At 38.6% G+C, this 24,821-nt stretch overlaps 1 protein-coding gene across 3 annotated transcripts in view; it reads right to left on the reverse strand.

Annotated features, from left to right (window-relative positions):
* ANKIB1 (ankyrin repeat and IBR domain containing 1) overlaps positions 1–24,821 on the reverse strand; it is a 95,339-nt gene that overhangs the window by 25,863 nt on the left and 44,655 nt on the right. For all 3 annotated transcript variants that reach the window (XM_084786063.1, XM_084786062.1, XM_084786064.1), the window contains 5 exons: positions 15,776–15,984; positions 14,455–14,543; positions 11,167–11,311; positions 10,108–10,274; positions 2,779–2,867 (listed from right to left, as the gene is read on the reverse strand). In XM_084786063.1, the coding sequence (XP_084642189.1) occupies positions 2,779–2,867; positions 10,108–10,274; positions 11,167–11,311; positions 14,455–14,543; positions 15,776–15,984 (699 nt within the window). The remainder of the gene's footprint in view (positions 1–2,778; positions 2,868–10,107; positions 10,275–11,166; positions 11,312–14,454; positions 14,544–15,775; positions 15,985–24,821) is intronic.

Raw genomic sequence — 24,821 nt, forward strand, 5'->3', positions numbered from 1 at the left:
ATGGATTACATGGCATTTCCTAGGAAGGAGTCTATTTGCATTTAATAAAGAAGACAAAGTAACAATAGTATCCACTCAGGTACAGTGTGATGAACCAATGCACTTATGGGGCAATCACTTACAGGAGCATAGGTGACAAAGCATAGGAGCAAAGGCAGCTGCGTCACCTGAAAGGCCTGGCAGGCATGGGTGATGACTCAAGAAAGCTGCATCCCGGCTTCCACTGGACAAGGAACATGCAACATTCCCTCCAAGTTTGCTGTGGTGGTCTTAATCAGCAATGTTTCCTTCATGGCACTGTTTGGGGAGGCTTAGCTAGAGGAAGTTGTCACTGGGGCAGGCTTTGAGACCTAAGGCCTTGTCCTATTCCCAGTTCATTCTCTTTGCTTATGTGTTGGCAGGATGCAAACTGAGCTTGGTGCTCCAACTGCCACGTCTGGTGCTAGCTGACATGATATGCCATTATGCACATTTAGCTCTCTGGAACCCTAAGCACAAATAAACTCTTCATTCTCTTGCATGCTCATGGTGCTTTATCACAGCAATAGAAAGCAACTAAAATATTTAAAAATATTTTCCCAATACTTTCTTTACATATCAAACCACATATTTAGTCCATCTGCTCTTTTAGAATAAATACTATGCTAGACTAATTACATCTTGTAGCATAGCAATCTTCTAGGCAACTAGGAAGCATGCTAGATTTAAAACAACGACACTGCATTTTCTTTAAACTCTCTTGTCCACTTAAGCCTACTTGAATCACTCATCTTGGTAAGCCTTCACAGCCTCTCCTGAGGATGCAGTAGTCTCAAATAGGATGCTCTCACCTCCTACCATGTCACCTACACCATGGCTTGAGCAGCCTAAGTAAGCATCTCACAGTCATCACTCTACTAACCCTCCTTTCAGTATGGTTGCTGGGAACTGAACTCAGGACTTTTGGAAGAGCAAGCAGTGCCCTTAACCTGAGCCATCTCTCCAGCTCTAAATTTCATATTCTAACACAAACAGTACTTAAATAAGGAAGACCTCACTTAAAATAAACAAACCATTAACTTTTCTACCAAGCTTGAGGCAAGTAATTCTAGAATTCCACTGGACATCTCCAACCATTTATCCTCCAGCTACGACACATTATCAAGGACATTCTTTTTCCTTTATCTGAACTTGCTAATTCTGACTAATGGTATAATGATCTATCTTGTGACACAAATTTAAAACCTCAACTTGTCACCCACTGGTTTATCTGCCCTTCAGGATACTCTTTTACAGTTATTAGCTCTTCTGATAAAAATATTAATAAATATATGTCTCCACTTAAACAATGTACTCCATGGCTTATTCTACTAAGAAGTAAGTGACATTCCAACTTAACAAGCAACACGAACTTCAGGAATCTACAATATCAATGGCATTGGGAAATTCTCCCCCATACACAAGCCCAAAGGTCTCAGGGCTGCCAGTCTATTTCTGCAAGGGACACTTCTGATGCAAGCATACACGCCTACACCTTTGCCTCTGCAGAGAAGCCCACACTCAATTCATGTTCATTACCTTCAGGAAGACCCTGTGATGTTCTTTCTTCCTTCAATCCCAGTTAGTTGTTCTCATGTTTCCTTACCTGTATGTTATCATATGCTACATAATAATATGATAGCTCCTCCTAGACTCTGCCCTCCCTACAGGCTGATGTCATATTTACTATATGCCTTGCTCTGAAGTATAGGTTCACCAAGTGAATTCTTGATCCTGATTTGCAACACCTCAAACTAACTCCGTTTTCTAAAACATGTAAGAAGACCCTCACTAAATCTTGGCTTACATCATTTTCAAAGAAAATATATTTATTTGTTAAATATGAGAATTGCTATTGGAAAGAATGTAAAAAGGAATCCTTCAGAAATTCAAATCTATTCTATCACTTGACATATGCCTTATGTCACACTCAACCCAAGTGTCATGTTATCTGTAAAACGGGAGTGCTAACATCACTTCATATCCTTTTATGACAGAGCAGAGATAATGTATTTATACAAGTCTCAGTATCTGAATCAACTAAGCAGAGCTCACAGAGATGGAAGTGGCAAGCATGGGGCTGGCATGGTCTGCACCAGGTGCCCTGCATGCACACTGTGGTTGTGTAGCTTAGGTGTTTTGGGAGTGGGTGTCTCTGACTCTTTTCCTCCTACTGGGTTGCCCTCTCCTGCCTTGGCACAAAGGCTTTTGCCTTGTCTTACTGTCCTTGTGTGTTGTGCTCGTTTCTGAAAGGAAATGGAGGGAAGAAGGAAGGGGAGGCGGGGAGGCTGGGCGGAGAGCACGAGGGGAAACTGTGGTCGGTACGTACTGTATGACAGAATCTATTTTCATAAAAAAGAAAAAATGGGAAAAAAGGAAACCTCAATGTTTAAATAAATAGATAGAACTGCATAGTAGCAAGAAATTAATTTCTTCTATTCATCATTGCAAGTCTTAGGGAAATAAGCTTTTTCTTACTACAGACCATAACTTTTGTCCCATAAAGTAGGGTTCCTCATGGGAGGGTTAAACATGACCCTTAGTTGCACCCGAGGCAATTTGTTACAAGAGAAGAGATCCCTAGGATTTTGCTCTGTATTTTGCCACCTCCAAAAGGATCTAAGTGAGAGGCCATGCTAAACATGAGGTCTGCCATTAGTAAAATTGAAAATTCCTCTTAAATGAAGATATGAGGAATATGCCTATCTTTTGAATGCCTATAGGAAATATGCAGCCCAGCTATATAAAATTTCCACTTACGTTCTTCTGGCTTCATTTCAGTTATTTTTTGTAGCCAATTTTTCCATGTTTGGCAGTCACAAGGCTCGTGGGCTTCACCAAGGCACTCCCTAAGAAAAGAACCCAGAAAAGCCATTGAAAATTATTCCTCATCTCTATCTGGATGAAAAACATGGATGGTAAATATGCATCCAAGTTTAAAATTGAAAAAACTAAGGTACAAATGAGATATGAAGCATTTCAAAAGAGAATTTGAAAATGAGAGTCCAAAGCTAGACAACTTCAGTCCAATTTTTAAAAACCAGAATGGTTATACATTTTTAAAGTTCCAATTAAATTATTTAGCATAACTTAAGTTTACAGATTTGGGAGCTACAAAACCCCTTTATTAACTGGTTTTTGGCCTTATTCAGACTTCTACTTCTTGCTACTTGAGGTATGTTCTTTGTTAGCAGTACTGCCATTGTCTTAGAGGCTTGTCAGAGCTGGAGAGCAGGTCTGACAAGATGTGCAGACTGCCATGTGACCCTCCTTTATTTTATAGTCTGAGAAGCACTGTTGTAAATAACTATTCTGGTTTGATCTACCTGTGTCCACTTACTGCAGCCTGCAATGCTGAGGTTACAGACACCTGCTACCCAGCAAGCACTTTTTTATATTTATTTCCAAATTCTCTGGTAACTGCCAGTTCAGTCAACCAAAAGTTACTTTTACAGAATTTCAGAAATTAGATATAAGTAACTGAAAACATCAACTTACCATTTGTAACTCAATTAGGTATATTTTCTTTCTATGACTATATTAGAATCTTAAACCATTTATAAAATCACACATTTTGATTCACCATGGTGCTATACTGTGTACTAGAAAGTGTCATAAAGGAGAGAAACTACAAATTTGGACATATTAGTGCCACCGCTACCACCTTCTTAGATAAAGATCTTATTTGTAATGGTTAAGTTTGTTTTGTTGATAAATAAGAGATAATATTTCACTATATTAAAAAGTGCTGGCACTGATTTTACTTCATACTTCAGCTCACTCCCCAAGCTAGGGCTCACTTCTCAGAGGCTCTACAACACTCCCAAGCTAGGGTCCACTTCTCAGAGGCTCTACAGTGCGTCAGCTTAGGACCAAGTGCTTTGACAAATGACGTCCATGCTGTTAAGGGAAATAAGCCAGATTTAAGGAGAAAGATAAAAACTGCAGGACTTCACTGCTACTAAATGTAGAGTAGGTTAATTCACAGAGAAAGAAACACAGCAACAATTATCAGTGGTTTCTGGGGAGAGGAAGAGGAAGAACAGCTATTTCAAGGTCACAGAGTCTCTGGAGATCTTGAAAAAGTTTTGAAAAAGGTAAGAGGTGAGGCTGGGCATGGTAGTGACACCTTTAATGCCAACATTCAGGAGGCAGAGGGAGAGGCAAGAGGATCTCTGAGACTTCAAGGCCAGCCTGCTCTACAGAATGAGTTCCAACACAGCCAGGGCTACAGAGAAACCCTGTCTCATAAACCACCCAACCACCCACCCACCAAACAGGTGAGATGTGGTAGTGGTACTTAGTAGCAACTTGATACCCAAAAACCTTTGGTTGCATAAAAACAGAAGTGCATGTGTTATATGGTCTTGAGGTGCAGACATAGATCTGTGATCAGTGCAAACTTTCACAGACTTTCACCTCTGTTAGCACACAGAAGTACACGCTATAGCCATGGATAGAAACAGTGTTCCTAATTGGTGTTTGAGAATTCATGTGGGTTTGACCATGTCCCTTGGATGGGGACGCCTGGTGGCACTCAGACGAAGGATAATAGGTCACCAAGAAGAGACTCGATACCCTATGAGCATATACAGGGGGAGGAGGTCCTCTCAGTCACAGACAGAGTGGAGGGGAATGGAGCGGGGAGCGGAGGGAGGAATGGGAGGATACAAGGGATAGGCTAACAACTGAGATGTAATATGAATAAATTAATAATAAAAAAAGGAAAAAAGAAATTAAAAAAAAGAATTCATGTGGGAACACAGAATCTATACTTCACACCATTCATTTAAAAAAAAAAGCCTACTTGTTAATTATATCTCAAAGAAACAGGAAAAAGAATCCTAGGATGCAGAAAGAAAAAAAAAAGGTTATACATTTGTAGCAACTGAAAGAAATGAGTGGAATCCATAAATATGTTAGTTTCTTTAAGTTTTCTTTCCCACTCCTGGAGATTAAACAGCATATTCACTGTCATATCTTAGAAGAATTAATAATAGTATTTTGGTCCTATTGTCAGAATATGTCCTGAGAGGAAAAAGAAAACCATGGAGGAAAAACTCAATGCTTTCAAATAGAATCTAGAAAAATAAAACATTGCTTCAAAAGGCTATAACTGTTTATCAATGTGCAGGGCTCTAAGGCTGTAGCATTAGACAGCGACAGAAGCTCTTTCTTTCCAGACTCTCACAGGACACAAGCTTGCTGCTGCTTCCGGCACCAGCCCAGTTAGCAAGACTGTGATAACAGCTTGGAGGTTTCCTATGAATACTGAGAGTGGGTGTAAGAGGAGTCACTTGTAGAAAGCTACAAGAAGTACTGCAAAACAAAGTAGAAAGTGAGCCACAGTTGCTATTTAATGCTGTCATGTGCACAAAGCAGCAGAGAAGAGGTTTGGACTTCAAAGGATTGTAAAAATGGCTTCAAGATGGAATAGCTGGGTGATAATCTAGGTTGCCTAAGTAGTGCTGCTGGCATCATAAATTACGTGCTTAAGACTTTTTTCTTCTTCTGAGATGTAGTTTTGTTGTATAACTGGCTGGCTTCAAACCTGTGATCCCTCTGTCTCAGTCTCCTAAGTTTACAAGGAGGCACTACCACACCTTGCTCCCTGAAAAGTTTTAATTGGTGACTGCTGTCTGCTAGCTATTGAAACTGTTATCTCAAGATGTCCACAGAATATGGTGCAGACGAGCATCTTGGCTAGAGATGTCAATGGGATTGATCTGCCCATGGAAGTGTACAGGTAAGAGGCTATAAAGGGAAATGTGCTTGTCTATCAAGCCTTCACTCTTGGATGCTAACATAAGATCAGCAAAACAACAAACGGCCCTTTCTTGAAGATGTGACAATATGTACAACTCTTGGTAGGAAAAGGGCTCTGAAAAAGAAAAAACCAAGAACTCTTTCAAGAAGTTAGAAGTTCCAGTTATGTTATTGCAGAACCTTACTCATCACCTATGCTGACTGAATTTAGGAGGAATCATCACTTTTATAATTATTTGCTTTTGCTAGAGTTATTTAGGCAATGTCCTAAATAACTGCAGGCAGGCCAGAGCGTGCCACTGGGTGCCTTCTGCTCTCAGTGTCCACTTTATTCCTCTGAGGCAGGCTCTCTTACTGAAGCCCGAGCAGTGCTACGTCACAGGCACGCAGCACCGCCTCTGGCTTTTATTTGGTGTTGGGTATCTGACACAGGTCCTCATGCTTGTGAAGCAAACGCTTTGCCCAGGGAGCCATCTCTCCAGTCTGGACTTATTTTCATATCAACTGTTTGATATTGGTGTTACCTACCCCATCTTACATTCAGAGTGGTTCAGCATTCTGTCAAAAGTCATAAACTGGCAAGGAGCTTAAAGTTTGGCTCTGGAACTCTTGCTGACGAGAAGGCTTCTGTTTCCCTGTTGCACTCTAATGCCCAGTAAGCCATCTGTTCCAGGAGTCCATTTTAACCCAAGCTTCCCGCTGCTGCCATTAGGAAGACTGAAAAGGTATAAATTACTTAAGTCAGCGATTCTCAACCTCTGGGCTGAACAACCCTTTCACAGGGGTTGCTTACGACCATCGGAAAACATACTTCTGAGGGTCTTAGGGACTGAGACACTGCTCCTCTATCTGTGTCTAAGCGGGTCTGCCCACATGCAGACACACCCACATACGAGTACCCTGAAGGGTATGAAAAGGCCGCAGCACTAGGAAGGTTGAGAACCGCTGTAATAGACGATGCTTATTTATCACTGAGCCACATTGTGGGGTACTGGCAGTAGTAAGGCAAGCTTGCATGCAAGTTCTGTGACTCCTAGAATACTAATATGTACTTTACTGAAATTCAGTGAGTTGAACTGAAAAGAGTAATTAAATATTTTAGTAATGATTGAGATTCGCTAAATTAAAAAAAAAATCTGTTTTTCTGGGTTGTAAAGACCTGGGAAATGTTGCTCGTCACCATGCATAGTCAGAGATCGCGAATTGGGAAAACCCATTCTTTCCATATGTGGAACTGCTAACGTACAAGAGAATTATATGCCATTATTTTATCCCTCCAAAAGGATAGCTTTAGTTTATTCAGAGGACTTTTAAAGATTCTCCTTGACTATGAAGTCTCTAGAGAAAGATGACTCATAAACTATTCCTTACTGTAATTAAGGTTCATGATCCTAGGGATGATAGCACATGTGTGCAATCTCAGGAAATAAATATCCATTGCCACACAATTAGGTTAAAAATCCTACCATGTTATTACTTAGAATATCTTCCCAGTAATATTTAATCTTTGTGCATTGAGCCTAGGACTGCCTGCATAGTAGGTAAATGATCTACTGCTCAGCTACATGCCCCAGCCCTTCCCAGGAAACTTGAGCAAATTACTCTAAGGTGGGTTTAACTGTGTATTGACTTACAGGATAACCTTCCATGTAAGTGTCCAGATTTCAGTGCAAAACCTGTGATTTGGCTTAAGGCCATTCTGGAGCAAGACAAGAGAATTGCATGCACACGATGTAAAAGCTCTGGTCTTGATAGATGTGAATGGTGGTGGTCAAGAAATACCTCTGGCAATGAATCTTTAAATGTCTCATCTAAGATAAGACAGACGCTGTGCTAGTTCAGAGGGCAGAGAAGCTACAGAGTGTCACATTCCATCTAATACAATGAAACAGAGGGGGCCAGTCACTGGTTAAAGTCAAAGTCCTTCCAATTTTGGATGCCACCTGGAGGCAATTTTACTCAGGTCACAAAAACTCTAACTATAGGGGTTAAGGGGAGAAAGCATTCTAGGTTCAACTATCCTGTGGATTTGTTTTTGTAATCATTGTAGGGTTCAATAGGTAAAGTGCTTGCTAGCGGGCCTGAGGACCTGAGTTCAGATCCCTAGCACTCTTGTGAAAGGCAGGCAGGCAAGAGGCACAACTGTGATGCCAGTGCTGGGAGGCAGAGTCAGGATATGGATTTGCTGGACACTCTAAACAAAGGAGAGCTCCTGGGTCAGTGGGAGATCCTGTCTCAAAAATCAAGGTAGAGGACAGAGAGATAGTGACTAAGAGTGCTCACTGTTCTTCACAGGATGGTTCTCTCCTGCATAGCTTCCTTTCACAAGAGGTTTTTATTTCTTGGTGAAAATAAGATTAGAGCATCAGATGTGTGATCATTTCTACACATAATTCTGATTTAGTCAAAACATTTATCTCACATGACTAAGAAGCAAAAGAGTTGTATATTAATACCTACAGTGCCAGGGTAGACTAATAAAGAAATTCAGAAAACTATGTAGCAATCATATAGTTGAGTGAATATCAATGAAAGACAACTAGATTAAATAACCTAAAATTTGAATTTGTCCTTCATAAAATCTAATTTCATTTCATTCACATCACTGAGTTTTCTTCCCCTTAGGCCTATGTTTAGAAAATGATAATTAAATTGGTGAAGTTCTCTGTTGTCCTCCTGCATAAAAGAGAGAGCAACTGATTGCCAAATACGACTTAAGTCCATGTAGTGTTTCACAGATTATAGACTGGGATGCAATTCAAAACAGAGCCTGAGATCTTGGCCTATTAGCTCCTGGGGATCTTGGTCATTACCAGCCTGATATTTTGGGGCAACAGGATGAGTAAACTGGTACATTTATCCAAATGTTGACAAATTTACCATTTAAATGTTTTTGAAAATTACCTTTAAGGGATATGAATAGAACTTATTGCTGAGATTTTTTTTTTGGTATTTTATTTTTTCAGTTGGATTTAGCCAGAAAAGTTGTAATATGGTATTGTTTTCTTAATTACTATATCCAAACTCTGGAAAGCAAATTTTTCTATAGAGGGTGAAACAGTCAATATTTTAACTAAGTGTGTATCAATGGTCTTTATGGTAACACCTCAATTTTGTGTTCATAATTCTGAAAGATATACAAATAATACAAATAAACTTGCATGGAAGGGCACAACTGTGTCCCAATAAAATTTCATTCTTAAAACTAGGTCTACATAATAATTTGCTGACCTCTGATCTCCAACATAGTGTTTTCTATAGTAACAGCAGGAAATAGACACGATGGGGTAGAGATAGTTTAACTGTGCCTTTTTACTATTAGTAGCCTATGATTAGATCAACTTAGAAGAATAGAGTCTTAATCTTAAATTTTTAAGTGTATTTAAGGCCATTGGTGCAGGCGCATGGTGCCAAGTCTGACAACCTGTATTTGATCCCTGGAACTCAGAAAGTGCAGAGAAAGAACTGGCTCCTGCGAGTTGCCCTTTCACCTCACATGCGCACCATATATACACACACACATACACAATACACACATACAAATAAATTAACCTTAAAAAACGAATTAAATAAAACTACTAATTGAATCTACTCTGAGTAAATGAGAATGCTGATTATTGATAAACCAAGTGAGCATGCTGAGTTACGAACACTTCACAATGCTAATTGATCACCAGTTCAACCTTATTCAGCACTTGGGAGGCACTAGAAACTAAGTAAAACACAAGCTATATAAAGCCAGCAGTCACAAGTTCTTAACAAGGACCACGCTTTGTGCTCACCTGAGAACTCGTTTGGGGAGAACCTAAAAACCATACACGTTCAAGTCTAGGATGAAAATCTGGAAAAGACTACTTAGTAACCCTAAGCCGCCCTGGCTGAGAATGGCTACCAAAGGCAACTGTTTATGAAGACATGTGAAACCATGAACACTTTTATCCACAGGCAGCAATTCTGTTACAGGACAAGAAAACGGGCTCTGGCATCAACAGAGGGCTTCCAGTTCCATTTCTGCCATTTCCTAGCTGTACAACACTAAGAAATGTCTCTGAGACTGAGTTTTCTTATGCATAATATGGATATAACAACATGCAATTCGGCATTGGGAGAATAATTCAATTACAAAATGTAATCACATTAAAAAAGACTCAGCATGATGGAAACATAATTCCCACAACACTCACAAACTGTTTATTACACATTCCTAAATTACTAAAAATAATATCAAGTACACTGCAACATAGACACCTGACTTAAAGTTCAAAGTCTTTTTAAAAACTGCCAGCAAGTATTGACGCTGAGCCCAGCCTGCCTCATACTAACCAGCAGAAGAGGTGTCCTTTGCCGCAGTCCACAGCAGGGGCTCTTAGCAAGGGGAAGCTGAGTGTGTCAGAACCAGATGGATTTGACCCCTGTTTTGTTAGTCTGACCGCTCTTTCACAGCCTGCAGTAGGACACCATTTAATGGCAGGATTATTTTCAACAAAGGCCTGTTTAAAAATCATAGCAAGAAAGAAAACAAACAAACAAGACAATTTTAGCTGCAAATTCTAGAACAGAGTGTATATCCACAGTCACTAAAAGCACGTAGAAGAATGAAATCAAACACAAGATTTCAGCTTTAAAAAAATACTAAAAATAGTACTGGAAAGTACTGTAAATACTTCGGAAGTGAATATGTGGCAATTATCTTAGTAATAGAATGATTTTCAAAACTCTTTTTCTTTAATCTAAAAACCAGGTAAGTGATAACAAAGTAAAAATGAAATCATCTGCATAAAAAATGTCAAACTTAAAAATGGTTTGTTACCTTTTTGATTAAATGTAATTTCTAAATGTCATCTTGATAATATAAAAAAATCAGTATTGTAATACTTTCTACACTAGAGGAGGACCTATTTTTTTAAGATTATACAATAGTAGAAAAAATTTATGCAAAGCAATTGAAATAAAAGTTTTGAGTCATAGACACCAAAGTTTTTTTGCATGTTTCTTATTAACTTGTAAATGACAACAGAGGATAGAATAAGTAAAAAATAATTTATTGTATTAAACTGTTATTTGGATAAAAACCATTAATTTCTAAGTTAAAATTTTATTTCTAAATATTCCTCTCAGGAATATAAAATATTGTTGGGGAAAGAGTAGGTACTATCTACTTTGAAAGTTATTTTCATCCATCAGTTATAAAAAGGTACAGGCAAATTAATAGAGAGTATCAGTAGGGCTTTTAGGAGGTGGTTAGCTTTCATTTTTCCTTTAATATTTATAAAATGCTATTTTGGTTCAAAGTTTTAACTAATACCACCTTTTCTATAGGCTAAAGAGAACATTATTTTGTTTATTAAAATTACACATAGGCTTAATAAACTAATGCCATACCTTAATATCAAACTGCAGGTAGCGTTTGTCCATCTCCTTAGAAACCACACTTTCTATGACATCTACAGGCACAAGTTGGAAGCATTCATATGCAGGGCAGAAAATGTTATGGGCTTCACCTTCTTGAATTTTCAGATTTAAAAACCTATTAAAATATCAATTGATAGGAAAAAGGGGAGGATGTAAGTTATTTGTACACTGTAAGCATTTGTTTTTCTTCTTAGATAATTTTCTAACACCAAGAGCTACATAGTGAGAAGGTACATGCTTAGCATGCATGCACCAGTACCTGGGTTTATTCTGCAGCTCTCACACTCTCCTAGAAGCTGCACATGGTGTGATAACTGATATTTAAATATCATCTATGTACAAGCAAGAAACAAACTGTTAAAGTCTGGATTTTAATGGATTTTTTTTTTTTAAGACAAGGTGTTACATATCCTAGGAGGGCCTTGAACTTGCTATATAAGTGAGAATGTCCTTATATAGTCTGGTCCTCTTGCATCATTTGGAAGGAACAAACTGCTTTTCAAAAAGCCAGAATAAAGCATAAATGTATAAATACAGTATATGTGTTACTGGGATTGCAGGCATGTGCCAGCAGGCCAGGTTTATATGACGCTAAGGTTGAAACTCATGCCAGCTAGCCAAGCATTCTACTGAGATACACTCTTAGCTGTGGATTGTATTTAGCCGTTCTAGAGGGGAGGGGGGAAGGAAAGCAGACAACTAAATTATGATTGCCTGGTATCACGATCAACAACTTTGATTTTTCTATTATTTTCTTCCTTTAGTACTACCTATTAATTTCACAGAGCTTAGGAAGAGGGAAATAAAAAAGCAAGGAAGACTTATAAAGACTGCATTAGACATGAGCTTAAGCCTTACTATTACGAAAAATGTCTTTGTGTGGGTGGGAAGAATAACTTCCTTTTCTTTAAGTTGTTGACACAGATGCCTTAAAGCATCTGGCTACACGATAATGCAGAGGAGACGGGAACAGTGAAATAGATGGGAGGGTTTTCAAACTTTATACGGCCTTTTAAAAACTATTCTTCATTAAAATCCAAGTTTTATTTTTCTATATGCTGCTAAATGAGTGTTTTGAAAAGCTTTTTAGGTTTACTTACTGTGTATGGCGTGGGGCACGCACAACACAGTGTGTATGTAAGGACCAGAGGACAAATTATGGTAGTTATTCCTCTCCTGCCATAATGTGGGTTTGCGGATCAAACTGAGGTCACTAGACTTAGAGGGCAAATGCCACTGTTGCTAAGCCATCGACCCCCTAGCCAGACTACTATTAATTTTAAAAGATTTTTTAAAAAATCATATCAACTACTGAGCTTGTTTTACTGGTGTCTGGTTTGGAGAACTGTCATGGGGCTGGGACAATATCAAGAAAAACAATAAGAATAGAATTTAGATCTTACCAAAACCCTTTTCTGGGTAGTCTTTGCTAAGAATGTGAATAGGTCCTATGAGACTAGTTATGTGTGGAAGCTCACTAAAGGTCAAAAAATTCAAGTAATTCCTAGGTAGGGTCAGTTTTCATATAGGAACCAAGTCCAACAACCACAAATGGTGTAGCCTAGGTAATACTTCCTTAAACAATATAGTTAACACTTTGAAAATAAATACCTGAAGAAGATTTTCTAGATTTAAGTCAAAGATCATTTTAGTGTGTGAGTTTGGCCTTTGTGAATTAGTTTACTTGTATTAGCTACACTGACTTGATCTTATTAAACTTAAAAGTATAGTCTATGTGTAAAATATAAAAGAAAACTAGGTATACTTATTTATTCTGACTTTCTGAAAAGCAGTTTGTTCCTTCCAAATGAAATCTTGTTTCACACTGTACAGGAAACAAAAGTACAACAAATGAAACCACTATATAGATCAGTAGGTCTTACATATATTTAGGGGTAAGTAAGGAAAGGCTGGGGAGGATGACAGAGAGGCAGAAAGAGACATGCAGGAGTCAAGGAGAAAGAGTAATTTTTAATGCATTTGTGCATATTTGTGTTTGTGTGTGCAGGTACACATAAGCGTGTGTGTGTGTGTGTGTGTGTGTGTGTGTGTGTGTGTGTGTGTGTGTGTAGGCCAGACGACCTCAGGTGTTATCCTAGAAACACTATCATTCACTCCTTTGAGATAGAGTCTCTTACTGTATTGAACTAGAGTGCTAGTTCTTAGAAAAGAGGCTAGACTGGCTGGTCAGGGAGCACCAGGGTTCAGCCTTTTTTGCCTCTAACACTGGGACTGTAAGTGCATGCTGTTACACCTGATGCTTCTCTGTGTGTTCCAGGGAATGAGCTTGACGCTTGGGCAAGCACTTTCCCACCCCAGTGAGTGAATCTAGGATGCTAGCAGAGACACACACTGTCTTGACTGTAGTGGTAGTTTCAGGGAGCACACATAGGTCTCAGTTTGTGACCTAATTACTTTAAGCATACAAGCTGACACACGCCAATTTTACCACAGCAAAACAGTAAGCAAAGCAAAGCAAATGGCAAGTGCAGAAACTGCCAGGTCTTTACTCTCTCACTCATGTAATGCTCCCCAGATCCTACACTTGGTACCCAGTATTCCATGGAAAAATAGTATCAAAAATTTTCTTAAACACTGATGACATATTTTGCTTAAATCATCAAACAAAAGTCTTATAAGTCCCCAGAGACAATACTGCTCAGCTATACTGACCTGCATTTGTTTCCAAAACTCTCTCAAAAAGTACAGATAAAAGGTTAACATATAATGAGAATGTATAAATCTAAGAAATATAATAAAGAGGAAACTAGAAAAAAAAAACATGAGAACCTAAATAAAATGTCCACTGTTACATACATCCAATCTCTAGGATAGACATGTAACTTCAGATTAACAGAAAATATTTCAAATATTTTCATTCTTACAGATTTTTCAAGGCTTTTGCTTACTTTAAAAAATACAGAGACCACAAATGCTTAAAATTCTTGAGATATAAGATAGAAATAGATTCTTGATAGTTACATGCACACCTAAAATTTATATTATATGTAATATAAATGAACATACTAATATAATTGTTTAGCTCTATTTTCCTTGATGGCCAAGAGGAAAAACAAAAATATACTTGGTTTGTGTGTGTGTGTGTGTGTGTGTGTTAAAACAGTTACATTTTAGTGTAACTCAGAAACCAGTATTTTAAATAACCCATAGTATGTAACACTGAAAGCAAACAGTTTCATTATCAAATCAAAAGTGCTCCCATGTAGTAAGAAATGAATAAGCTGCTCATATACTCACGACTCCCAACAGCCTCTACAGAAGTCATGTCCACAGGGCATGTCCACTGGGTCTTCAAATACAGAAATACTGCACATACAGATGTCACACTGGAGATGCACAAGAAAAGTGACTTAACAGGGCCATCTCTGAAGAGAAGCAACACATTCATTTTATTCAACAGTTTAATGACAAAAGTACTGCAGTAATTATAAGTCTTTAAAGAATGTTTCAAAGCTACAAGGTCTGTGAAAAGCGCCTAGCTTGGGCTGAGTAATAAACATGACTGCCTTTTTCTATCTGCCATCTCACTAAGCTTACTTATCAAGAAGCACTGTGCACTAGGAAAGGGAAATTTTGGGCTGGGGATGTGGCTCAGTGGCACAGTGCTTTCCTAGCAGGATTCAGCACCTGAGTTCAAGTGCTAGTACTCCCAATCTCACCTCCTCCACCCACCCCCAAAAGTAGCAAGAAAATCAGATACAAAACTATGTTATCTTCTAACATAAAGAAGCAAATTTTGTTACAAATGTAAATTACAGAAATAAAATTCTGTTTTCCTAAATGGTTCCTACATAAGACAAAGGGAAATTTTCTTGGTTTTTTCTTTTTCTTTTTTCTTTTTCTTTTTCAAGACAAGGTTTCTCTGTGCAGTCTTGGCTGTCCTAGACTCACTTTGTAGGCCAGGCTGGCCTTGAACTCACAGTGATCTGCCTGTCTCTGCCTCCCAAGTGCTGGGATTAAAGGCGTGCGCCACCACACCTGGCCCATAGGGAAGTTTTCTTACTCATTACACATTCTGAGAGGCTAAACCATTCAAGATGCATCATAATCTCCTACAGAGCATACCAGTGGTGCGCTGTTTAATCTCACACAAGGGCAGTACTGCTCCCTGTTAAAGGAGATGCACTGAATAAACTCAGAAGCTTTGCTAGAACAAACATATGATCTTCTAAATAAACTGTAAATGCTTTAAAATATTAAAATTCAGCAAATTATTTTAAAATTGTATTTTAGGTTAAGCATGTATATTATGTACTAAGTTTAAGTAGTACAGTATGCTGTATCTAAATACACTGAATAGTTTTAGGTGAAAATATAGTACATGGCTTTTCCAAACTGTTTTGAAGTGAGAAAATATTTTGCTCTTCAACCTTTAATTCAGAGATCACAAAAGCATTCTATAGTAGTTAAGAATTTACCAAAGCCTGAAAATAATTGACTCTTCAAAGCAAGGTACAAGACTCAGTTACAGTTTTACAGCCAGCCACTCCATGGGACAGTAACACATAGAGGTTGAAAGACTAAAGTCACAGCTACGGGAAGTACACTTAAGTCATACCAAAGTGGTCTCTAAATCCCCAGGAGACAGACTGATTTCATCTGGAGAGGTAACCGAAGAGCGCGTGGTCCTTGGAGTCCTTGGGGAAGGAAGCGTGTCCCAGGCATTGTGCCCACTTGGTGGTGGAGTTGGCATCTGTATACCTGATCGCTGGCAGCAGCTCTCAGGGTTGGACATCCAAGCTTCAAGTAATTTCTCCCGGTCCCAATCTTTAGGAAAAACAGAACAGATATCTATCAAAACCCAGAAACTATGTTTTGAAATTTACTAAAAATAGAAACAGGATAACGAAAAAGATACATGTCGCCCAAGTTAAAGATCATAGAATTTATATATAATAGTAAATTACAAAGGCATGTCTAGGGGGACTGAAGTTAGTAATATTTTAAAAAGAAATTTAAATTCCTGTTATAAATATCAATGTCTAAAAATGTTTTCAGAATTCCCAGTAATTTCTATTAATATTTTAAGTAGATGTCTCACATCATTTAGAATATATTAATTTGTGGGTGGGGCGAGTAGAGGTTTAATTAAGCCACTTTTCTCATTCATTTATTAGACTTATTTATTTATTATTTATACAGTATTCTGTCAGCATGTGTGCCTGTATGCCAGATGAGGGCACTAGATCTCATTACAGATGGTTGTGAACCACCATGTGGTTGCTGGGAATTGAACTCAGGACCTTTAGAAGAACAGACAGTGCTCTTAACCTCTAAGCCATCTCTACAACCTCACTTTTCTCTCTTTTTTGTTGTGTTTTTTGAGACAGGGTTTCTCTGTGTAGCCTTGGCTGCCCTGGCCTTACTTTGTAGTCCAGGCTGGCCTCAAACTCACAGTGATCTGCCTGCTTCTGCCTCCCTGAGTACTGGGATTATGGGTAAGCGCCACCAGGCAAGGCCCACTTTTGTCTTTTAACACACACCAAACACCACAACATACACACACACACACCATAGACACCATAGTCCTCTACACCACAGTCCCCCACACCAGACACACACACACACACACACACACACACACACACACACACACACACACAATTTTTTAAAGTTCTACTAGAAACCCTGTAGAATGTATTGAACGTTGTTCTATAAGGCCACAGCCTCTTCTCTACCATTCTGCTTCTGATTCCCATTTCTTAAGTCCACCATATCAGAAAACATTGTCTATAATTTCTGTCATTTTCTTAGTGTATCCAGAATCCTACATATAATTATCTCCCTTTTCTTCTTTGTTTTAGTAAATTTAAAAAGTTACCTCCTTTTTAAATGCTTTCCAAGCACTCTGATTTAGATTTCAGAAAAAAGAGAAAATGTTCAGACATGCTGTATCAGTAGTGGTTCATTACATCCTATAATCATAGGTAATAGTGCTGGTGCACATTCAGCGCAAGTTAAATGCATTACAACATTGACCAGGAACATCCAGTCTCCTTGACAAAGAGAACACTCTAATACAAGCTAAAGTGACACTGGTGAAACTACTGATTGTATCAGATTGTATCACAACGGCAAATTCAATGAAGTATTAGAAAACACACAGGATGACATATACCTCAAGACCAACCATTTATCTTACTGTTGTAATAGGAAAGTGGTCGAGTATTATACAAGGTAACTTATGACACCAACTTTCAAAGAGAATAACAAGTATTGGTATTTCTTTTTAAGACTGAAAAAAAGTACAACACATTGAAAAGTGATTCTTGACTTTTTAAAGCGAGGTTAAAAGCAGACTGTTAGCAGAGTGAAAAAACAGCTTGAGAACAAGAGAAAATCTTTAGTAGATACATACTGCTAAAATCAAGCACCACTCTATTCACCAACTGCCAGTCAATAAATAACACTTATGAGGTAAACACAGTTTTCAAAACTAACAAAAGCTCCACAATATTTTTAAGTGTTCAACATTTTTTTTTTTACCGTGTTCAACATCTTTAGTCATTGGGATTCTGTCTATTCAGAATGATTAGAGGCTCTGGTAACTAGGATTGGAAAGCCCTTATTCATTGATTATTGGGTCGTTAATTGGTACAGCCACTATGCAAATGAGTATGTACATTTCTCAAAAACTGGAAATTAAATTACTACATACAACACAGTTATACCACTTCTGAGCACATACCCAAAAGATTCTACACCGTATCATAGAGATACTTGCACATTTATGCTTATTGCTACTCTGGTCACAAAAGCAAGGGGATAGAATCAGAAAACATACAAATGAACAAATGGAAAAATAATAAAAATATAGCACATTCACATATCAAAATTTTATTCATTATTAAAGAAAAATGAAATTATAAAATTTTCAGGAAAATGGATGTCTAGAAATTATCATATTTAAGTAACCCAGACTTAGAAAGACAAATGCTGCATGTTCTTTCATATGTGGGTCCTAACCTTTAATTTATATATATGGGCGTAGATATGGATATGCGTGAAATAGAAAGGGGGCGAGATGGGGAAAGGCTTTAAGGAAGCATGGGAGGGTATTAGAAAACAGTGACGTGAAAGACAAATGGGGCCTATGGGGCTAGAAGGGCTATGGGTGGCAGGAGAGACAGTGAGGAGAGTGCAGGAGGAGGATCAACAAGATGGAATTATGAATGAAAATGTCATCATAAAACTTCTTACCTTCTATGCCAACAACAACAACAACAATAACAACCAAAATAAGAAATCCACATACATGTGGTCAACTGAAGCAGTTGAAAAGGCAATGAAGCAGAGAGGGGTAAAGTTTTCAGTAAAGGACAAAATCTCCATGCAAAAATTATGATTTTAACCCATATCTTGCAAAAATGAACTAAAATTTTATCATAAAACTAGACCTGAGGATGTAGCTTAGTGGTAATGTAGCATACACAGGGCCCAAGGATTACTACCAGTAGCACCAAAAAAGTTGAAAACACAAAGAAGCACAGTATAATTCAGGCATGGTGGTACACAACTGTGATCCCAGTACTGGGGTGGCTGAGGCAGGAAGATTGCTGCAAGTTCAAGACCAGCCTAGAGAACACAGCAAGATCTTATCACCAACCAACCAACCAACCAGTCCACCAATCAAACTCCTCAAAAGTCAGAATAAAATCTTTATAACTTTAGGTTAAACAAAGACTTTACTAGGTGTAACCGGCAACCGCATGATTTATAAAATAAATAAAATGGTATTTACTTTTATAAAAAGTTTGGGGTCTGGAGAGATAACCAGTGGTTAAAAGCACTGGCAGCTCTTTCAGAGGACCTGGGGTCAGTTCCCAGCACCCACACGGCAGTTCACAACTGTCTGCAGCTCCAGTTTTAAGGAATCCAATATCTTCACATAGATATATGTGCAAGCAAAACACCAATGTATATAAAGTAAAAATAAATACGTTTTTAAAGTTTCGTTATCAAGAGAAAGATACTTCTTTTAGTCTAGAAAGCAAATCTGGTTCAAACCAATAGTTGGCAAATCTAAAATAGGAGAGGCATTCCCAGGACTACAGTTTCCATGTACTCATTGATATATTGCTTTTAAAAATAATTTCCTCTCTAAATTAAGCACTATACATTTGGTTTTCTCCAAGACCACCGTTTGCAACTCAAAAAAGCACAAACTGATATCTGGGGTTTTTTTTGTTTTTTTTTGTTTGTTTGTTTGTTTGTTTGTTTTTTTACTTAATCCAAGAAAACGGTAAGCATCACTAACAATGAGTGTCACACAATATAATTATACAAGATCAAGGGTGTGCATGAGTGTGTGTGAGTGCGTGCTTTACTATGATACAAATGGTGTGATCATCTTCCTTGTAAATCACAAGATATCCAAAAGACATGCTTGAATAGAATAAGCTGAGTTTAGCGCCTGGTAAAAAGGGAGCAGCTTCCACCAGATGAGGTGTACAAACAGCAGCCATAGATGTTGGACCAGACATAAATCTTAACTCTCTGAAGACACTAAAGAGTACAACAAAGAGCAGGCAGAAAATGGAAAGCACTGATACTTCCCAACTGAAAACGCACCTCCTGTCTGTCTGTACAGCATTTCAAGGCATTACTTTAAAAAGCAAAAAGGGACACATAATTCACAGCAGAGTCATAGTTATATAACTGGGAAATTACATATATGAGTATTCAGTGATAGTGAAAGGTTTATATAACATATTAATTAAAATACTATTAAAATAGTTGCATATTAATTTACTATTTTTGAGAACAATGGTGTTTTCCTGTGTTGGGTTTCTTTTTCACAGAAGTAACATTACTTTTAGAATCACACAAAACATTACTACAAAGAAAAAGAGAATAAGCCATCAAATTTGTTTTATTCTGAAATAACAACTGTAAAAAAGTTAATATATTTCTACATTATTTTTCCTTCTATGAGTTTATTTAACTTGCTATTTAAAAAGTATACTGCCAAAGACCACTTTTGTGTTAGTTAAGTGTCTACAATTATAGTCTGTCAGGGCACGGTATCTGGAATATGTTTCCCATTCAGTTCCTCAAAATTATCTCATTGCTGCCCTCCAAAGTGTTAGCAATGGTGCACAGTGTCAAGTTCACCTTTGAAACCAGGCCATGTGAAGATCAAATTCCAGATGCGTTACTTATTTAACTGCATGAAGCTCAACAAAATCTAGAAAAATTATAAGCACTTCGACTCAGTCCTTTCAACTCTGTTTGCTGAGCACTTAGTAGAAGCCTATGAAATCAAGAGAAGGCAGCAATGGGACTACTGAGTACCACCAACTCTTAAACGGTCTCTTTAGACTAAAGTAGCCGTACATTAATTCGTATAAAGGTAAATACCATCTTCCACATTTATAGAACAACCACATAATTTCTTGGATGTAGACATTAACAGTGGTAAACTGTAACAACCTAAAAAATATTTAGGATATAGTAGGAAAATTGTAACAAAAATGATTCTCATTTAAAAATACATTAAATATTATCAAACTGTGAAGCATGTAAAATAATTTTCTTGAACACTGTGACTTCTTTAAATAGTTCCATTATGCCTTTTTTCTGTTGTTTTGTTTTCGTTTTGGAGGCAAGGTTTCTCTGTGTGCCTCTGGCTGTGTTGGAATTCACCCTATAGACCAGGCTGGCCTCCAACTCTCAGAGATCCCCTTGCCTCTGCCTCCCAAGTGCTGGGATTAAAGGCACGAGACACCACTGCCCAGCAATTTTATTTTATTCCTTTCTTTGAGTTTTTCAAGACAGGGTTTCTCTGTGTAGCCTTGGCTGTCCTGGACTCACTTTGTAGACCAGGCTGGCCTTGAACTCACAGCTATCCACTTGCCCCTGCCTCCCAAATGCTGGGACTAAAGGTGTGTGCCACCACGGCCCAGCCTATTTTTGTTTTTTTTTTTCAAGACAGGGTTTCTGTGTGTAGCCTTGGCTGTCCTGGAACTCACTCTATACACCAGGCTGGCCTTGAACTCACAGAGATCCACCTGCCTCTGCCTCCTGAGTACTGGGATTAAGGGTGTGTGCCACCACTGGCCAGCTCCATTATGTCATTTTAAAATAAAGGAAACTATTATGGCATAGTCACAGGTTAAATATGCCAAGTTTAGTCTTACCTACTACAAATATTTCTCAGTACAACTATCTGCTTTGATTTTATCTTATTAGTCATTTAGCAAACATTTACTGCATGTCTTTTAAGTCAGGTAGTGAAGTTATACAATGGTAGGAAAGACCACCAACAATCCTTCTCTTCATAGAGCTCACAGTAAAGATCAACAAGCATACATACAAAAATACCACCACTGTTAAGAGCATCATGAAGAAGAGGCAGACACTCCTTGTCGTAGAGGAAGACAGGATGGCCCCTGGGAAACAGCAAGGTATGCATGTCTAAAGGATGAACGGGAGCTGACGAGATGAAAGGGGAGAGAAAGGCACTGTGGGTAGAGGGAACACAATGTTCAGAGGCCTAGTGGTAGGAGGAAAGGTGACACTGTTACAGCCGTAGAAAGTCAACACAGCTGGAGCAGAGACCAGGGAGAAGCACTGTAAGATAAGAGTAAAGACCTGGCCAGGGCTTGGCCACACAGGACATTTCAAAAACATTTTTATCTTCAGTTTAGCAATGATAGAAAATCAAAGTAGAGCTGGCTGGGGACACGAAGGGTAAAGTGTTGAAAAGATTATTCTGAGTGGAGTCGGAAGGACACAACTTTGGCCAGGCTCTGAGTGAAGGAAAAAGTAGACTGGAAGGCGGCTACCGCGTGCTGTGAATGGAGGCAGCGGTGGCCCAGGCGGGGTGGGACGAGCGGGACGCGGGACCTCACAGTGGGAAGAAGAAGAGCCTAGGGAGAAGACACACGGCTTATGTCCTGCGTCTGTGCCCTGACCACCCAGTTGTTGTCTGCTGCTTTCATCTACAGAAATAGGGCATAGCAGTGAACAAAGCACACTTGGAAGGGTAGAATTTTAACGATAACATGAAGAACTTAAGGTGGCTTTGATATGTTTTGGAAGGACTTTCACAAAGGTATTATATGTAAGATGCAGAGCTGAGATTAAAGGAGTGTTACAGACGGAAAGGCTACACAGGTGAAAGCCTTGGGTGAAGAAAGCCTATTCTAAGCCGAGAAGATAATGAACTGCCAAAGCATTTATGAACAATCCATTGATAAGCATTTATTCTAAGAACAAGCAAGTTGGTACTATATTCTTTTAGAAATTTTATTTTTCAATAGGCTCCACTGAATCTCATAATTTCAGGAATTTAGAACACTTGTTGCTCTTGCAGAGGACACTGGTTTGATTCCCAGCACCTACATGGTGGCTCACAACTACTAGTAACGACAGTTCTAGGAGACCCAGCCCCCTTCTCTGACCTGCACAGCACCAGCCAGCATGTAGTGCACATACACACATGCAGGTAAAACATTCATACACATAAAAACTAATGTAAATGTTTTTAACTCCAGAAGTTGCTTTTATTACTACAAAAAGTCCAAAAGGATGTCTTTAAGATTTAAACACTATTCAGTAAACATCACCGAACATTTATTACTTCTGCTTCCTTCAGGCCAACTTTACTACCTTAGGTCTAATCTGACAACAGACAGCATAACCTATATTCCTATGAAAAGCTGAGTGTCTGCACTAGTGTGATCTTCCAGAGTGTGAGGTTACAGTTCTGAAGCAGAGCTTTAGTTACCATGACAGAGTAGCGGGTAGCTCTGTGCAATGTCCTACACTCTCATACAACTCTCTCGGTAAGCCCTAGTTCACTTTCGAACGTCAGTAATATTACCTAAACAATACAAGAGAGATACCCTGTATCCTGCACTTAATGCTTTAATAGGATAAATACGAAACAGGGGCTTCAGCAAGTTACAGAGCTATGCATGGTGCAATGTGCCAGGACTGGACTTGGGAAGATGCAGCAAGACTGTGATCTGGAGGCCAGCCTGGCTATGCTGTTTTTCTTTTTTAAAGCCTGTGTATAGTACTATATCATCCATATGTAATTCTAAGTGCATGCGTACCAAGACCTGAAAAAAAAATCCTATACATACATAGTGGTGATAAAGTTCAGTTTCTAAATTACCAACTACTAGTATTCTTACAAAGCATCCAACATCAGTATGCTATGGTGAAGTAAAGCCACATTACTTGTACACTAGTTTTGTCTTAGTGTAAAGGTTGGGCTGCTATGGATATGGGTGCTACTGATGAGGGTCGAGTACAGCATACAGCTCCAACAGACAGGACAAGAGACTGGTCCATATCCTGGGCCTGGGTGTGTGAAAGCTCACGCCATTCCAAATGATGCGCAATTAAACCCTTGTTTGTTCTTTGAACTTTCTACTTGATAATTACAGACTTTAGCTGAGCACAGGTTAACTAAAAACATGGAAGAAAACGACACTGGGGTAAATGATGATGTGTGATGACACTGATGAACAGCCTCCATTTCCCTGCCAGCTCTGTAGTTTACTTCTTAAACTGGTTTTTTATGTTTCTGAGACAGAATACAACCCTATAGTACAGGTTTCCAGAACCTACTGGCCCATAGTGACCCTCCTATCTGTGACTCCTAAGTGCTGAAATAACAGGGAGGGGGCATCATGCCTGGCTTTTTATTCTATACTTAAAATATATACTCTATGCAAAAGAGGATAAGAAGGATAGACCATATTTACTGCTGTTATGAGTCTTACTCTAGAGAGACATGGCAATACAATTTAAGGCATCCCATACTTCTGTTCTAGTTTGTTCAGTTATTTTGAGACAGTCTCCCTATGTAGGCAAGGCCAGTCTTGAGCTCATCATCCTGACACCTGTTCCTCCTAAGTTATGGGATTCTAAGTGCTCCCCTTACTCCCAAGATTTTGTACAAGTTCTCACACTGTGATTGTTAGGTATTATCATTAGATTATTCTGCTATTACACTATATTAACCGTGTGAGCTTAAAAGCTTTTTATTTTATTTTTTCAAGACAGGGACCAGGTAGCCCAGGCTGGCCCTGAATTTTCTATGTAGCTGAGGATGACACCAAGCTTCTGACCACCTGCTTACACCTCAGCATGTAGAGATTACAAGTGTGTGTTACCATGTCCAGATGAACAGGGACCAGGGACAAACGCAGGCCTTCATATATGCTAAGCAATGCTCTACCAACTGAGCTACATCTCCTGTCCCAAACAGCTATCAGACTTCTCAACTTTAGGTTTTTGACCTAGGATTTACTTCAGAGTTTAAAAGATGATAATGGAGAAACAATTTTAAAGCAAAACTATGGCTTTAAAAACATATAAAAATAACATTTCAAGTGTGGCTATTCATTTTACAATTATTTTCTGATATTAATATACATTTGGTATTATGGAAACAAACAAAAAATCACTATGTAGTTCCCAGATTAATAAAGAGAACTACAAATAAGGCCATTCACTAATTTAGTCTGTGTAAGGCAATGGTTCTCAACTGTGGGTTGAGCCCAGAACAACCCTTTCACAGGGGCCTCCTAAGGCCACAGGAAAACATGTATTTCTGATGGGCTTAGAACTGAAACACTATCCATCTC

Source organism: Acomys minous (assembly GCF_964271855.1).
Source record: "Acomys minous genome assembly, chromosome: 6".
Lineage (NCBI taxonomy): Eukaryota > Metazoa > Chordata > Mammalia > Rodentia > Muridae > Acomys > Acomys minous.